This window comes from Canis lupus, chromosome 10 (assembly GCF_048164855.1).
Source record: "Canis lupus baileyi chromosome 10, mCanLup2.hap1, whole genome shotgun sequence".
Taxonomy (NCBI): domain Eukaryota; kingdom Metazoa; phylum Chordata; class Mammalia; order Carnivora; family Canidae; genus Canis; species Canis lupus.
The window spans coordinates 5883615-5900327 of NC_132847.1; the positions used below are offsets into that span (position 1 = coordinate 5883615).

The 16713-nt window shown below is 38.1% G+C and overlaps 1 protein-coding gene across 4 annotated transcripts in view; it reads right to left on the reverse strand.

Annotated features, from left to right (window-relative positions):
- Positions 1–16713, reverse strand: part of PGGT1B (protein geranylgeranyltransferase type I subunit beta) — a 53037-nt gene that overhangs the window by 18336 nt on the left and 17988 nt on the right. For all 4 annotated transcript variants that reach the window (XM_072840591.1, XM_072840593.1, XM_072840592.1 and 1 more), the window contains 4 exons: positions 11963–12030; positions 8523–8674; positions 6997–7129; positions 1548–1593 (listed from right to left, as the gene is read on the reverse strand). In XM_072840591.1, the coding sequence (XP_072696692.1) occupies positions 1548–1593; positions 6997–7129; positions 8523–8674; positions 11963–12030 (399 nt within the window). The remainder of the gene's footprint in view (positions 1–1547; positions 1594–6996; positions 7130–8522; positions 8675–11962; positions 12031–16713) is intronic.

Below are 16713 nucleotides of genomic sequence, written 5' to 3' on the forward strand. Positions count from 1 at the left end.
GCCCTCTGTTTTAAGTCCCAGCAAATGCAATCCTTTTTTCTTGGGAACAAGAACATCAGTTCCACAGGTCTCCTGTACTGGTAATGTGTCTCTTCAGCCACAGTGCCCATTAACACCCGCTACAATACTGAGCATGAACTCTCTGAATTCTTAGACACCAGATTTCCTCTATGTGCACCTATGAGTACATATCCCTCCTTACCAAGTGGTGATGATGAATGACAGAACTGCTATTGCAGCTTGCCCCAAGCCCAATCTCACACAAATAGAGGTACACACAAGAATTAAGGTGTCCTAACTACAGTACGGCTTCAGAAGAAAAACCAAGACAGTCTTCTACATAGCCCTTAGGGATATATACTCCATAAATATCTGCATTGAAGGAGGGAGTGAAGATGTGTGAGAGGGAGAAGTGACCAGATAGGACAAGGCCTCAGGGGAATTACAAGGATATGGGGTCAAGGAGTATATGTCAAAAATACCTTTTTAAAAAAAATCTTTTTATACGTGTTTTATAGTTTACAAGTCACTTTCCTCCTCATCTCTTACAATCCTAGCAACAATTTTAAAATTAAAGGAAGATCCAATTACTTCTAGTCTGTCCATGGGGAAATCCTCAGAGGGACAAAGTGAGGGGCCAGGTCCCAAGCAGGTGTCAGGGCTGAGACCTGTTCTTTCTGAGATCTGTTCTTGCACTCTATCATGCTGCCAAAGGGAGGGATAAACAGGCAAGTACAAAGAGATTGCCATGACAGAAGAAACTTAAGGAGTTCACTCAGAGCCTCCTTGATCTACACTCTTTCTTTTTAAAAAAGGAACATGGCTGGAGAGCCTGGCTGGCTCAGTCAGTAGAGCATGCAACTCTTAATCTCAGTGTTGTGAGTTTGAGCCTATACTGGTTGTAGAGATTACTTAAAATTACTTAAAAATAAAATATTAAAACAATAATAAAGGAGCATGGCAGCTTATTAACTCCTACACAGAAATACTCAATTTGAAAAACTTCAGGCTACCGATGTGCTGACAAATTAAGTATATCAACTCACCAATCTGGTTCTGCCCAAAGTGGGGCAAAGAGTAAAAGGAGAAACTGTATTAATGTAGGTACTGAAACATATGCAATGCAGCAAAATGTCTTATGGTAATGATTAAGGATTATTAAGAAAGGTACAAAAAACATTTTCATTTCTTCACAAATTCATTGATTTTATATAGTGCAGCTAGTCTTCCAGTATTACGGCAAAAAAGAGAACCTGCTGTTTTCCAGCACTATCTTAAGAAATCACCCTGGGATATTTTCAAGCGCTGACACTCAAATAGGTAACTAGAAAATATTACAGGAGTGTGAATATCCTGGTCTAATATTTTCTGACCAATGACTGACCTTGACGATGTTCGAAGTGGCAAAAAGTGTTAAAAGGGAGATGTAGGAAAGACAACAACCCTGGGTTGAGGCAAACTTCTGGGGTCCTCCGTGTCAAAGACATCATCATGTTATTTAAAAGAACAAAAGAAACTAAACGTTCATTTACTTTAAGATGTCTTACCATGAGATTCAAGTCCAGCTCCCTGTGCCAGCCCATTGTCATAGGACTGAAAAAGAAAAACATTGTTCAGTTTAATAGGGAAATGATAAGAAATAAGTCCTCGTTATGATAATTTTTGGTCTCTTGATCCATTTTTGGTTTCTCATATCTTCTAAAAATCCTTTCCCACAAAAGAGTAGTTTTAGGTATCTTCAAGTACCTGGTCTTGGCTTATTTACCAAGTCAAATGCATACAGTAGGCACATTCTGAGACAGATTGTTCAAAGATAGCACCTATATATTCAATTTCTACCCAATAAAAAGTCCCAATCCTATTATTTTTCTACTTGCAAGAGCATAAAGTTTAAGGAAAATGTAAAGAGTCTGTACTAATAAAATATCATGAACATGAAATAAGTCTATTTTGAGGCTCGTGGGTAGCTGAGGATAACAATGCCTGCCTAAATTTGGATCTCCCTACGTATTCTACAAAATCAAAACAGAAGAACAATACAACTATATAAAACCGAAATCTCAGGGAAGCTGGAAGCGCACAAGCTTTAAATTACCTGTCTATAGAAAAAGGAACATCAAATCCCAGCATGTTACCTCTCACACTCCTGACACCCTTTTGCAGAGAGCAAGGGAAGTCTGTGGAAAATCATCAGGGAGGGAGAGGATGGGAGCCAACAGTAGGCCTGAGACAGATCTAAAATTAGTGCGGGAAGGAGAAGGTCCACCCTAAGGGCGCAATACAGGCAGTCCTTGTTTTGTACAGTCCTGATACGCACAAATTCCAGGTGCCATACCTTAGCTAAACACAATACGGTTCCAATCCAGAAACCATGGTAAGTTAATTGTGAGCAACTGCACAGAGTACAAACTTGCTGCTAGCACCTCAGTTTATAAATCACTACATACAGATGTGCATCATAATCAGTAACCAGTCCTATCATCTTTTTCAAAATCTGTTAGTAACTGGTCACTGCACATATTATTCAGCTCATGCACAGACAGCAAAACATATGGTTGTGTTGTCTCTTCCTTTGTTTTAGTAATAAACCCACACGACATTCTCTGAAAAGGCAGAACCAAAAGAGCAGACAGACCACCAAAACCCAAAGTGCAATCAAGAAACGAGAAGCAGCACCCTAGAAGTCAAAGTGAGATCAAACACAAAGTAAAGAAAACACAGCTGATCCTGGGCTCCTGTGCTGGTGCTGCTGTCGGAGACCTGATGTGCTATCAGGAGAACTACGTGAAGGCAGAGTACTGCAAGTGAAGACCTGGCTGTGATGGGAGGGATGAAGATGGTCTACAAAAGGGATGCTGCCAAAACACTGACAGGAAAGGAATTCTTGGCGATGTTTTCACAACAATGAAAACACAAAGGATAAAGTGTTGGGAAGCTGCTACAAATATAAGGAGTCTGATCATCTACCAAGGCAGAAAAGATGCTCGAACCCTGTCCTAAGTTACAAAATGAAAATAAGGCAAGCACTGTTCAAACTACTCTTGTATATATATTTTTTTCCACAAAGAAATTACTTTAATTCACAATTTCTAATGTTTTAATATTACAATGTACTAAGTACTGGCTTTACCACTTCAAAATTCTCTGTACACTTATGACTTCCAGTTTGATGTTATGGCAAAAAGTGGCATAGGTCACAGAGCAGTGGTGATCTCCCCCAGATGATTCACATCACTGGGCCTCTTGGCAGCCGGCATGCTCACTGCCATGGTCGGGCCCCACTGTGCAAAGTGAGCGCTGCCTGAACTGCATGAGCTCTTGGAGAACAGAGCACTTGCCTGCAGGGAAGGGACTTCAGAGTGTGCAGTACTCAGAGGGCATGACTGATGAGTCAAGTTAACAAGGAAGCAGAGACAGGCCCTCTGAAGATCAGGTAATAAAAGATACTCAAAAGGGCAACATTCAGAGACCTGAGAAACAAGAGAACCTCTGTCCTGCCAGAAAATCATCAAACACACAACACTTTCCTCAACGTGAAAAAAAGAAACAAAATCAAACCCTACAAAAGCTCATTAAAGAAATCAGACTTTGTTGACTAAAAAGAGTACACTCTTAAATAGAAATGTTTGTGAGAGAAAAAAATTCACAAAATGACTAAACAAAGAGACACATCTATATAAAGTAACTCTGAAATGAAAACATAGCAAATGCAATGAAAACATCTCAGTATATGAAAATCTGCTCCCGCCTCCTCAAAGTGGCCATAAAGCAGGAAACTGTCATACAGCACCCCAAACTCAACTGCATATCATCAAGTAAGCACCTGGGAGTATGCAAAGGAAGCTAAAAGTTAAAAACAGAAAGGACAAACAGTAGGAGGAAATAAACAGAGTTCAATAACTTCAGCAAAGAAATGGAAGAAAATAAGGAATAATAAGACCAAGGAATAACATTCTCAAAAGAAAAAACAGGAAGTGACATGGATGAAAAGGCAGAAAACAGCCAAAAGATGAAAACTGAGATACAACAGTAAAAAGGGTCAGAGAGAACAGTGACTGATCAAGGACAAGCAAGGAAGAATGAAGATACATACACAAAACTGAAGTGCCTAAAGGAAAATAATGAACTGGAACTTGGCATTAGTAAACTATGGGCCGCAGGCTACATGTGCCTGTGGTCTGGTTCAGTATCATCTGGAGTGAAGAACATGATCATGCTCACTCAAAACAAACCAAAAATACACTGAGAAAACATTCTTTACCCACAAGACTGATAAAAAGTAAAGAGAATGATAACATTGGCGAGGTGGTGTGGAAACAGGCACTCACCTACACTGGCAGGAATATAAACTGGTTCACCCCTCTGGAAGAGAAAATGGGCAACGTCTAATAAAATTACATATGCATTTCCCTTTTGATCATGCAAGTGCACTACTAAGAACTCTGAAGATCTATCTCCAACAATACATAAATGCGTATGCATATGGTTATTAATTTCAACACTCTGGATTTGGAAAATAAGTGCATAGAATAGTTCAAAAAACTAAGTACATGCACACAATAGAGGACTATGAAACTAGGTACCTTGAGTGTGCTACCTTGTAAGAAGGAAGGAGAAACAAAAATGTGCTTATCTGCTCATCAAGAAGAAATACAGGAAGGACAAACCCAATACTAATGAGACTGGTTCCCTATAGAGTGAATGGGAACAAGGTGGCAAATATGGGAGCCAGGAAAGAGGTGAGACAGAAGGAACAGGAGCTGATGAGTAACACATCTTGGAATACCCCTTTGTGTACAGTTCTGTCTTTCAGAACCAAGTCAATATTTCACATATTAAATACATTTAAAAAAATCAACAAAATTGGGGAAAAACACTAAAATGGAGCCCAAACAAACTTAGCTGTATTTTACACAGATAACATAACCATAGCGAAGGTGAGGGGGAATAAAGGAAGGAACTCAAGTTTTTTTTTTTTTTTTTTTTTTTTTAAGGTTTAATTTTTAAGTAATCTCTACACCCAATGTGGGGCTTGAACTCAAAACCCTGAGGTCAAGAGGTGCGTCCTCTATCAAGTGAGCCAGTCAGGTGCCCATCAAGTATTTCTTAAATATGGTATTTTGACTATATACCTTCAGGTTCAAAACAAAAAAGAGTCAATGTATCCTAGATGATGGGAACCAGGCTTATCACTGTCCAAGAAGGGGGTTACAAAAAGAAAGGAGGAAGATCAAAAAAACCTGTGGTGAATTGGAATTTGAGGTATCAACAGGACTCATGTTTTTTAATACACATATGGATAAAGAAATAGAATGGGCAATGTGTGTAAAAGGGGAGGGGGGCAGTCTGTGCATAGATACACACACATACATGATTTCCTAGCTCGGCCTGCTGAGAGAAGGGTTAGAGGCAGTGATATCCCAACACCAGGGAGCACTGCTACTATGCCCAAATCCTCATTTCCACACACCATTCTCCAGTAAGAACCAGAGCTCCTTGCTGAAATGACTGATTCCAGGAAAGTAGAAGATGAACCTGGAATATCTTGTACCAGAATGCAAAGAGCTGCTCAAAGAATGAAGGGAGTGAGACAAAAAAAGACACAAGCATCTGTGTGAAGGGGCTTGCACTGGCTAAATGTGGGACAATGTGACCATCAAAATAAGTAAGGACAGTAACAGGCAATAGCCCACACCAGATAAAACAAGAATCTAGAGTTCAAACTGATACAGATTGATGGATGGATGGATGGATGGATGAATAGATGATAGATGTAAAGTGAAAGTTTTTTCTAAAACCAGAATTTCAACTGAAAATTACAGAGGAAATGATAGAACTGGAAAATCATCAATGGCATACTGACACTGGTAGACAAAAGTTTAATGAGGGACAAGTTATTTAACAGTCTCCAAAACCTTGCCAGAAGATGCTGAATAATTACAAGCAGAACAATGCTAACTTTACAGAGAAGAATATGGCATACACCACTTTAACTGGTGATCAAAAGTTACCAACACTGCTAGCAGGGCAAATCAATACACTGTATTTCCAAATACAACACACGGAGAACATGGTGTTACTTCTGTGGCAGTAACGCCAAAACACACATCCTTCTATTTCATATAAATCTCCATTCCCTCTAAAGCTCCTTTAAGGGCCTATTCTTTCTGCTATTGCAGAATCTACCAAATCTGATCCATACTCAAACGTTCGGTTAAAAAAATTTCATTACACTAAGAACTTATTTTTCATTTTGAAATACTGACTAGTAAAAGTTGAATTAACAACCTAAAACAGTCTTATCTACATAACTTCTATAAAAACAAAACCTCATATTTGGGAAGTAATAAACCTGGGAAGCAACATTTGAACAAGGATCACTCTGGCTGAGACTAAGCTCTCCTTATTATTGCCAATGAAAAGTTTAAATTGTATCATGAAAAAAGTAACACTTCTATTTGATACAAGCCTTAAAATAAACCTTAGATTAAAAAAAAAAAAAAAAAAAAGCACATGCAAAAGTATTAACAAAAAGACCCAAAAATCTATTGTTAGCTCAGTCAATCTTGTTATATTTGGTTCTTGCTAATCCAATGACTTATGGAACTCCCACCTCACACCAAATACAGAAATAGTTTCATCAAAGAAACCATAATTTTCCATTACACTTAGCCAGGGCTCTTCACTGGCCCCTGGAAGCAAAGGCTATCAAACACGTGCCTTTGAGGTTTTACTTCTTTTTTGACCAATCTCTTTCTAGTAAAGACATTTGTTTCCTTAGACACAATCAAATTACATTTAAATTTTAATGGCCAATGAATCAATCTGCCCTTTACAATTATTTCTATATTCTGATTACACAACGTATCCAAAAAGCAATCTTACTGCCCTTATTTCCAGATTTTGGTGGAAGAGCGACTGAGACATGCATTGTACTGCAATCTCCATATAGTAACAATAATAACCTAAAACAGTCAATTTACCAACATAACTCACCATACTTCTTCTAATATAATTGATGGCTTTTTTCATATCCATGCCAGACCAGTTGTTGAGCATATAGCAAATACAGGAGGCACAGTATACAAATCGCATGTCATTTTCACTGCCTTCAGGGACTGCACAGAAGCTGAAAGTAATAACAGTTATTATTTACAGTAACACCACACTAGAATCTAGTTTTTATTTTTTTGTGGGGATGGGGGAAGCAAGAAAATCTACTTCATGTCTTAACTCACAGAAAAACTTATTAAATATGGGTTTAAAAGCCATATACTACTTTTATTAGTAAAGAACAGGACTATTAACTTGAATAACACAAAATCATCCCTAGGTCACCACTCTATTTCAAAGTTCTGGATATCTGGGTAGTTTTACACACTACCAGTTACTCCTTCCCAGATGGCACCACACAGAATAAGTTTATTTGGTCCCTATCATGGACAGTCATAGCACACCAGCTTGAGAACTGATGGGGGGAAATATACCTAGGACCCACTGGGTAGTAAAAAATTTCCAAACCCACATTTTCATATGTGTAATTTCTTCTAAATGTATATGTATGTAACCACTAACTAATCGATCATATTGTGTTACAATTTAATTTTTACCTATTTCATTAGTTTTAGAGAGGTAACAGTCTGAGTCTGATATCTATTCCTTTATTTATAAACAAGGATAAGGTAGCAGTAATCAAAGACCATATGGAAACTTTGAGAACTTGGTCACATACACTGGCTGAGGTAAAGACTGAGTTCTATAGTATTTCCAATTACTGACAATTTATCTTACAAGTCTACTTAATTTTCCCCTCACCAAGATCGTGTCTTTTAAACACTGAAAGGAAAACAGAGGTATTAGCTGATGGAGTACTGACATAACATTATGGGGAATTGGTTTGCAAAATCTTTTCCTTAGACAGTATCACTACTGCTTTGTCACTTCCTAGATTTGGTGGTGGGGGGTGGGTGGAGGGGAGAGTGGAGAGTTTCACCTTAAAACTCTGGGACGATTCCTCAGACATACCATACAAACCACCTAATATTCATAAGTTCTTTTTCTAACCTTTACAAATGTCACTGAAACTATACACTATTGTCTTCACCCCCTTATTCCCCAATCACTATATCTTAAGGAATAAAAGTTCAGACTAAATGTATGCTTACTTCAAAATATCCATTTTTTTCACCCAGAAGGTAAATTAAAGTCCATCCTAATACTGAAACCATTCAACCACTTACTTGTGAACATATTCACTGTCTCAGTTTAAAAAAAAAAGAGAAAAAACAAGGAGCTCTGCTGTTGTGATTTCTTTTTACTCACGTTAAGAAATCTTGGGGGGTTTTTTGATTAGGGATTTAACTCTATGTATATACAGTGAGCTTTAAAGGCTTCTAAATGAGTTTATGATAAACTCTAAAAGTTCTAGTACAGTATTATACCCATTTTTTAGTTCTACAAAATTTGTCCGAAAAAGAAAAAATAGAAAAAGAAAAAGACAAAAAACAAAGAGTGACCCATACCTTCCATCTTCCAGCTGAAGGGCTCTCAAGCCTGCTAAGCAAGCTTCCTTATTTACTCGGCTTAGGTCATCTCCAAGAATAACTAAGCATGAAAGGCCAGTGTAGGTCATTGCTATGTGGCCACTATCATAAGGATGAGCCGTTCCAGGATTCTAAATTCAAAGTTAACATAATGTTAATTAATTGGTAAACTGAAAACTTACTTCATTAAGTAATCCGGCACGAGGTCTCAGGAACTAGTAAAATTAAATGTTAGTACTGATTTGTACCTACACCAGATTGAAAAACAAACCCCATTTTATAGGTCTCAATGTAAGTATGACTGCATGCTTGCCAGGCTACACAATTTTTAAATTTATCCTGCAAACCTCAAACTTTATAGAAGCAGCTCTGATATGCAAATAAACCACATTATTTGAGCTTCATATGTAGTCAACCACATTACTTACAATTTAAGTCTCATGAAGTTAGAAAAGCATACAGCCTTTCAAAGATTTATAAAAGAAATAAAAATTCTTTTACTGTACAAATCCAAATTAAATACCATAGTAATCACCACATAAAAATGTTTTAAATGTTTTAATTTTTTAAAATTGAAGTACAGTGACATATGACAAAGAATATTTTAATTTTGACAGAATACGAGTAATTTTAAAAAATTCATCTCTCTCCTGTACCCACTCTAAGAAATGGTAACTTCTACAACCACTGAAACACACCAAATCATGGCTCTACAACTCGTTGTCTTGCTTCATTTCCTCCTTCTGAAAAAAGGATATTAGTACCTCTACATGGGGTTATTGTGAGGATTAAATAAAATTACTGGGACAAAGATGCTAGTTATCCTGATGATGATGCAAGTACAAGGCAAATATCCAAAGGGCCACTACTTCCTGGGAGTCATGAACCAGGATCTTGGAATCATTAGGGAGTGAATCACATTATTTTCCTGCTCACCCATCTTCTGTGGTTCCTCACAGAACAAGTGTGCATGGTTTTCAATACCTTCTATAATCTGAACCCACCCCACCCATCTGGTTTTACATATATGATTCTTTATATGGTCTCACAAACGCGCCAAACCAATTCTCATCTGGCTAACACTTTCAATTCTGAGCTCCTTCCTAGAGCTCAAACTCTGGTACTCCTGCTTATTCTACTCCACATATACAATAGTCTACCTAGAACTCCTATGGCATATTTCATTTTTTGGTACTTAAACTAAACATCTACCATGTTAAAAGCACTGTGGGGGAACCCAAACAGAAATCAAATGCAGAACTTAATCTTAAGAGCAGAAAAAGGGTCTGGTCTAGTAATTACAATACAAATTAGAATGTAGTGTCAGGAGGGAGATATAGCAACACACTGATTTTTTTTTTTTTTTTTTTTTAACTATCATCTTCTGTTAGCCAAATCAATAGACTGTTTAGCTTGATTTTCTTTTAAGGAGGTTCCATGTCCAATGTGGGGCTGAATTCATCTCCCTGAGATCAAGATTTGCATGCTCTAATGACTCAGTCAGCCAAGGGCCCCAGTAACACAAAATTTTAAATGGATTTTTCTTTTTTGCAGCAGAAGAGGAGCTTGGTGGGTAGAAAGGAGAGGCAGCTTTATAGGTAGAAGAAAAAGTAAAAGCAAAGCAGAGAAAGAAAATTCTGGGTATTTAGCATGTATTAGGGACAACACTTCATTTAATAGACAATACAGAATTTGTGAAGGAAAACAGTGAGAAAAGTGGGTTGAGAGCATCCATCAGTGTTTCTTAAAAAGTGCTCTAAGGCCATGGAAGATCTTGGGCATTTAACAGGTAAGGCAATGGCCTATATAGATGGTTTGGATTCAGAAGAAAAACTGAGAACACTACTGTATCTGACAATCCTATGTGCCTCAGATTCTTACAGACTCTCAACCAACCACCCTCAGTGAAAACTCCTGCGGGGCCTATGAGTCCCCCTGGACTTTCCTGGTCCTCCCAGCATTCAAATTCATATGAACACAATGTGGCATGGAGCGAGACCTGGAGTGAGACCTGGCCTCCCCAGAAGATGCCAGGGATCCAGGTGAATTAGGACCAAAACTGGGTGTGAAGAGACTGTAAATCAGGACAAAAAAAGATTGTTTCTTCTTCAGTTTTATTCCTGTTATTTTAAAAATGTCTTGGAAGTGGGAAGGCAAGAGGAAGGCGACTGACTTTTAAAAGTAATGCTTTCAAAGCCCTGTTTAATTTCAACAAGGGTAGGTATACATCTGTGTAAGTAAGCTATGGCACTCTAGGGGGGGGTCATCATGACCAAGTGTCATAGCACCCAGAAACCTTGTCCACTATGAGCAAAGGGAGAGCCATCTTCTTCAGGACTGGCATCAACTGGAAAATGTTATATGTATAGGAAAAGGGGAACATATTTTATGAATCCTTGGTTTTTAGACTCCCTGCTAAAAGCAATGGGCACACATGATTGAAGACAACTTGACCGAGTCACATGACTTTGACACTGGCAAGATGATCTATAGCCTAGGACAGAGGAAGAAAATTGAAGCAGTGCCTCTAGGAAATCAATCATGCTGCTTTCACCCACCCATATCCACTGCTATTTATTCCATAATTTAGAAGCAGAGCATTAAAAAATGGGCAATATGCCATTTATGTTTAGGTTACAACTGGATATAAATATTAATGTACTCAGTATTGTTAGACAGTAGCTTGTAACCAATATATAAGCAGAGTGACCCATTAAAGGAAAAGTGTCTATGCTGTATGGCCCTCTTTTGAAAAAAAAGAAAATGACGAAGTTTCTCTCTGCTTCTGCTATAGAAAAATATTGTTATTTTGAGTCTAGATGCAAACACCTGCAGAGCTGGCTGGTTCCACTGCTTCGAAGAAGAGAAAAGCTCTTCACTCTGTTAGGAGTCACTGCTTTCTATACAGCATGTGCTGGTACCAAAGTCACTGGCTGTAACCCTGGAAGACTGTCTGCCTATTGCCGCAAAAGTCCTCAAACTCATCACTGCTAGGGTCTTCTATTACTGCCTTGGCAAGAACTTTTTCTTTTATTTCTAAGGTATGTGAGTCGAATATACAGTTTTTCACTAACACAGAAGTTCTCTGGCTTCCTAGAGAGCAAGTACCAAGCAGAGTGCTTTATTTCCAATTCTCCAGGAAATCACCAATAATTTTTACAAACACAAGTGACAGTAGGATATAATGCTTGAGACAGTAGAGATTTCTGTGTGTGTATGTACTGTACATTGTGCCAGGAAATAAGGTGTGCACCACACTCCTTTGTAGGAGTTGTAGGTCATCATGTACATCAACAGACACTATTTTAGGTATATCAAAACATGGAAGCTTGGTTCTGTTTGTATAATTTCTTAGTTTTCTTTTTCACTAAAATCCAACCACCTCCCTTCTCCTTCCTCCTGACCCAGATAGAACGCACCTTTGATGGGTTGAATGGAATACCCAGGTATGAAGAGCCTCGGAAACCACAGCGATTTAGATTTGATCCTAGAAAATAAAAACGTGTACTTATTTAAGGCATACTTTATTTCTCTACAGACTCTTAGGTCGTTCAATTAAACATTCTTTCAGAAACTGAGCATTTTAGTACCAAAGCCTTGTCACTGTGTCCATTTTCATTCTAGCTAATGGTTGGTTAATGCTCACTATGTGCAAAAGCTGTCATCTCTTTATGGGAATTTCCTCATTTAATTTTCAAAAATTTGTTAAAGTTTATTTAAAGTAATCTCTATACTCAATATGGGCCTTGAACTCACAACCCCAAGATCAAGAGTTGCACGCTCCGACTGAGCCAGCCAGATGCCCTTTTCATTTAATTTTCAAACCAGAGACAAAATAATGATTTCCTACTATGTACCTTTAGGTTATAGCCTACCTCACTGTATACAAAATGCTTCCTTACCTTTTCTATATGATTATTTTTCATGTGACCAACATATTTAATCCCCATGCTAAAGAAAAGGAAGAAGTCCCGGAGGTTAAGTGACATGTTCAAGGTAACAAACCGTTAGTAATGCATCAGGATCTGGAATTCTAACTTCCCATCCAGTGTCTTTTTACTTTAACTCACTGCTTTTTTATATGTGAGCAAACTAAAGGCAGAAGAAGCTGCTCTAGTCACAAAAAATATTATGTATTTTGCATTTCAACACAATAACCCACTTTAAAGTACTGGGAAGTTAAGAAAATAAGCTGGAAACTTCAGTCACGTCCATGAAAAGGGAGCCCTGTGCACTGGTAGTGGGAAATGTAAATTGGTATAGCCAGTATGGAAAATACGATGGAGGTTCTTAAAAAAATTGTAAATAGAACTACCATATGATCCAGCAAGCCCACTACTGGGTATATATCCAAAGGAAACAAAATCGCTAACTTGAAGAGATGTCTGTACCCCCATGATTACTGCAACATAATTTACAATAGCCAAGATGTGTCTGCTGACAGATGAGTGGATAAAGAAAATTTTTCAAACACACACACCAACCAGGATATGATTCCGTCATAAAAGAAGAAATTCTGCCTTTTGTGACATTATGGATGGAAGTTCAGGGCGTTATGCCACATGAAATAAGAGAGAGAAATAAATACTATAATACTCTATGTTCTCACTTGTATGTGCAATTTAAAAAGGCTGAACTCACAGAAACAGTAGAATAGTGGTTCCCAGGGGCTGAGAGAAATGGAGAGATGTTAGTCATACAAAAGTCTATCTGTAAGATGAGTAAATTCTGGGGACTTAATGTATTGCATGGTGACTATTATTAATAGGACTGTATTATATACCTGAAAGTGATAGGAGAGATCTTAAATGTTGTCACTACACACACAAAAGGTATGTGAGGATACTGTGGTAATCATTTTGCAATATATACACGTATCAAATCATAATGTTGTATAACTTATACTTAAGTATATTCTATGTCAATAATATCTCTATAAAACTGGGAAAAATAAAAAAACTATAAATGAAAAATTAGTTATACCCACAGTAAGAAAGTAATTATGGTTCTGATACCTATTAGACAATCAGCATTACAGATGAAGAGGACAGAAATGTAATATCCGTAGACTGTACAAGCACTGTTAATAAAAAATCAAGTAGATTTATAAATAGGTTCTGACGTGAGAAACTAGTTTCGTATCTCTTATGACTGGAACATGACTAATTCATAATAACTGGTTTTCATTCTTATATTTCTTCAAATCAGGTACTCTATTCTCTGTATTTCCCACAGTACTTAGAATAATAGCTTAAACATTAATTTCTTGAACAATTTAGGAAACTTTACACACCAAATTTAAAACTTTCCACTAACCACCTTCCCCTATTAACAAAAAATTTATTTGAAAAAGGGTATTATCTAATGGTGGATATTAACGAACATGGCTCTATTATCTTTGCTAAAGACTTTTAAGTGCATAAACTATTTAAGACTTGTCAATGTATAATAAGAGTAACAAAAAGGCTCAGACTGACAGGGTAAGGATACATCTGAGAATTTACTCTTGTAACTTTCAGTATAAGAAAGGCCAGATGCACAGACACACCCAATACAGTGCTACATGTGGTAAGATTCAGAAACAAACAGGAGTCCAGCAGGTTAAATGCAATACTCTAGCTCCTCAAAGGAACACTAAACTGCTACAAAAATACTTAGGGAAAACTATATAGCCCCATGGAGAAATGATCAAGTTAAGAGAAAAAACAGGACACAAACATTTATGTGATCATGTTTATAATTAAGCAAAGGAGGCTTATCAACAAAGTCCAGAAGGAAATAAATAAAGTAACATTGTATGGAATGACAGGAGAGTGAATTCTGTTTTTTGTATGAGTCATTTTTGCCCTAATGAATTATCAAACTTATTAACTTGAAACCACACCCCTTTATTATCTCACAGCTCTGCAGGTTCCGAAGTCCAAGACAGGTCTCACCAGGCTAGATGAGCATGCCAGTGGGGGCTGCACTCCCCACTGGAGGCTCTGGGGAATAACCAACCTCCCCTCAAGTTCCCTCAGCTTGCTTAGCAGGTGTGGCACTTTGCTCATGTCATCTGGGCCCCAGAGCTCCTAGAGACCACTCTTGCCACTGCTTGTATCTGGGCCTCTGTACCATGGGCCTGCAACACAGCTGAAATCCTTCTTGTGTTGGGATTCTCTCTAGCTTCTCCTTCTGCAGCATCTCTCTGACTCTTCCTGCCTTTTCTCCTTTAATAGGGCTCATGTGGTTGTACCAGGCAACTCCTCGCCCCAGTACATAAAACACCTATCTCCCTATTTTGAGGTCAGCTGACCAGGAACCTTAACTTCATCTTTAAAGTCCATAAGTGCCTAGTGTCTGTACAACCAATAAAACTTCCACCACATGAGCAATAAGGTTGATTTGCTTTCTTGACATTGGTGTGTTCACTGGAATATCACTTTTTTTTAAGTTTTATTTTTAAGTAATCTCAACACGGGGCTTGAACTAATGACTCCAAGATCAAGAACTGCATGCTCTTCCAACTGAGTCAGCCAGGGACCCCTGGAGTAGCACTTATAATTTTCTCCAAAACCTTTCCTTTGCATTCACAACTTAGCCAACTGGCACAAGAGGCCTAGCTTTCAACCTATCTAGGCTTTTCACATGCCTCCTTCACCAAGCTCAATCATTTCTAGCTTATGATTTAAAGTGAGAGATGTGCAGCCCTTCTTTTCACTTAAACACTTAGAGACCACTATGGGGTTACTAACTGCCTTAATTTCAATATTGTGTCTGAGGGACTAAAGAGGCCTGAGGAGAGGGATGAAGGGGAATGGCTGGTCAATGGAATAGTCATAACACACATGTTTATCAATTACGTGCACCGTCTTATATAGGCACAGTTTGTCATGCCTCAAAACAATTGGAATAGTAGCATCAACGATCACTGATCACAGATTACTATAGTAAGTATAATGAAAAACTGAACTACTGAGAAAATTACCAAAGTATGAAACAGAGACATGAAGTGAGCAAATGTTAGAAAAATGGAACCAATAAACTTGCATGACAGAGAGTTGCCACAAGCCTTCAATTTATAGAAAATGCAGTATCTTCAAAGCATAAACAATAAAATGAGGAATGCCTATTAGAGTATAAAAAATCTGTTTCTGAATGAAATGTTATTTCCTTACAGGTAAAGGAAATTGTTCATTTCTATGTATTTAGCTTATTTACTTACACCTTTAAATTATCTGAAAAGCAGCAAAAATACTGATGTTCAAAAATATCACCAAAGGTTAGGAGACTGTGGCATGGACGTTTGGAATCTAATTCAAGATCCTATTCTTACTAGCTCTGTATTCTATGGGCAAATAATACCCTCTCTGAGCTAGTTCCCTCCATTTCTGAACAAGGAACATAAGGAACGTAACGTATTGCAAGCAGTACTTTGCAGGGTTCTTGCAATGTTTAAAGGACACAGGCAGATGATGTTCTGTCCAGTGACCAACGGAAATCAACAGTAACCCAGTTCAAACAGATTCATTAGATTTTTACAAAAAGTGAAACAGGAAAAAAGTATCAGCTTCTGTTGCAACTGAACAAGAAAAGTTTCTTTAAAAGAAGTTAAAGGCAAATGATTTATAAGATCTGAAGGGAAACCAGAGTTGGGATCCCTGGGTGGCGCAGCGGTTTGGCGCCTGCCTTTGGCCCAGGGCGCGATCCTGGAGACCCGGGATCGAATCCCACGTCGGGCTCCCGGTGCATGGAGCCTGCTTCTCCCTCTGCCTCTCTCTCTCTCTCTCTGTGTGTGACTATCATAAATAAATAAAAATTAAAAAAAAAGTTATTTATTTATTGAGAGAGAAGGAGAGAGAGCATGAGGGGGAGGGAGGAAGAGGCAGAGGCAGAAGCCCCCCCTGAGTAGGGAGCCTGATGCAGGGCTCTATCCCAGAACTCTGAAATCATGACCTGAGCTGAAGGCAGATGCTTAACTGAGTCATCCAGGCACCCCAAAAAAAGTTTCTTTAAGTATACAATGGAATATTACTCAGAAATGACAAATACCCACCATTTGCTGCAACGTGGATGGAACTGGAAGGTATTATGCTGAGTGAAATGAGTCGATCGGAGAAGGACAAACATTATATGTTTTCATTCATTTGGGGAATATAAATAATAGTGAAAGGGAATAGAAGGGAAGGGA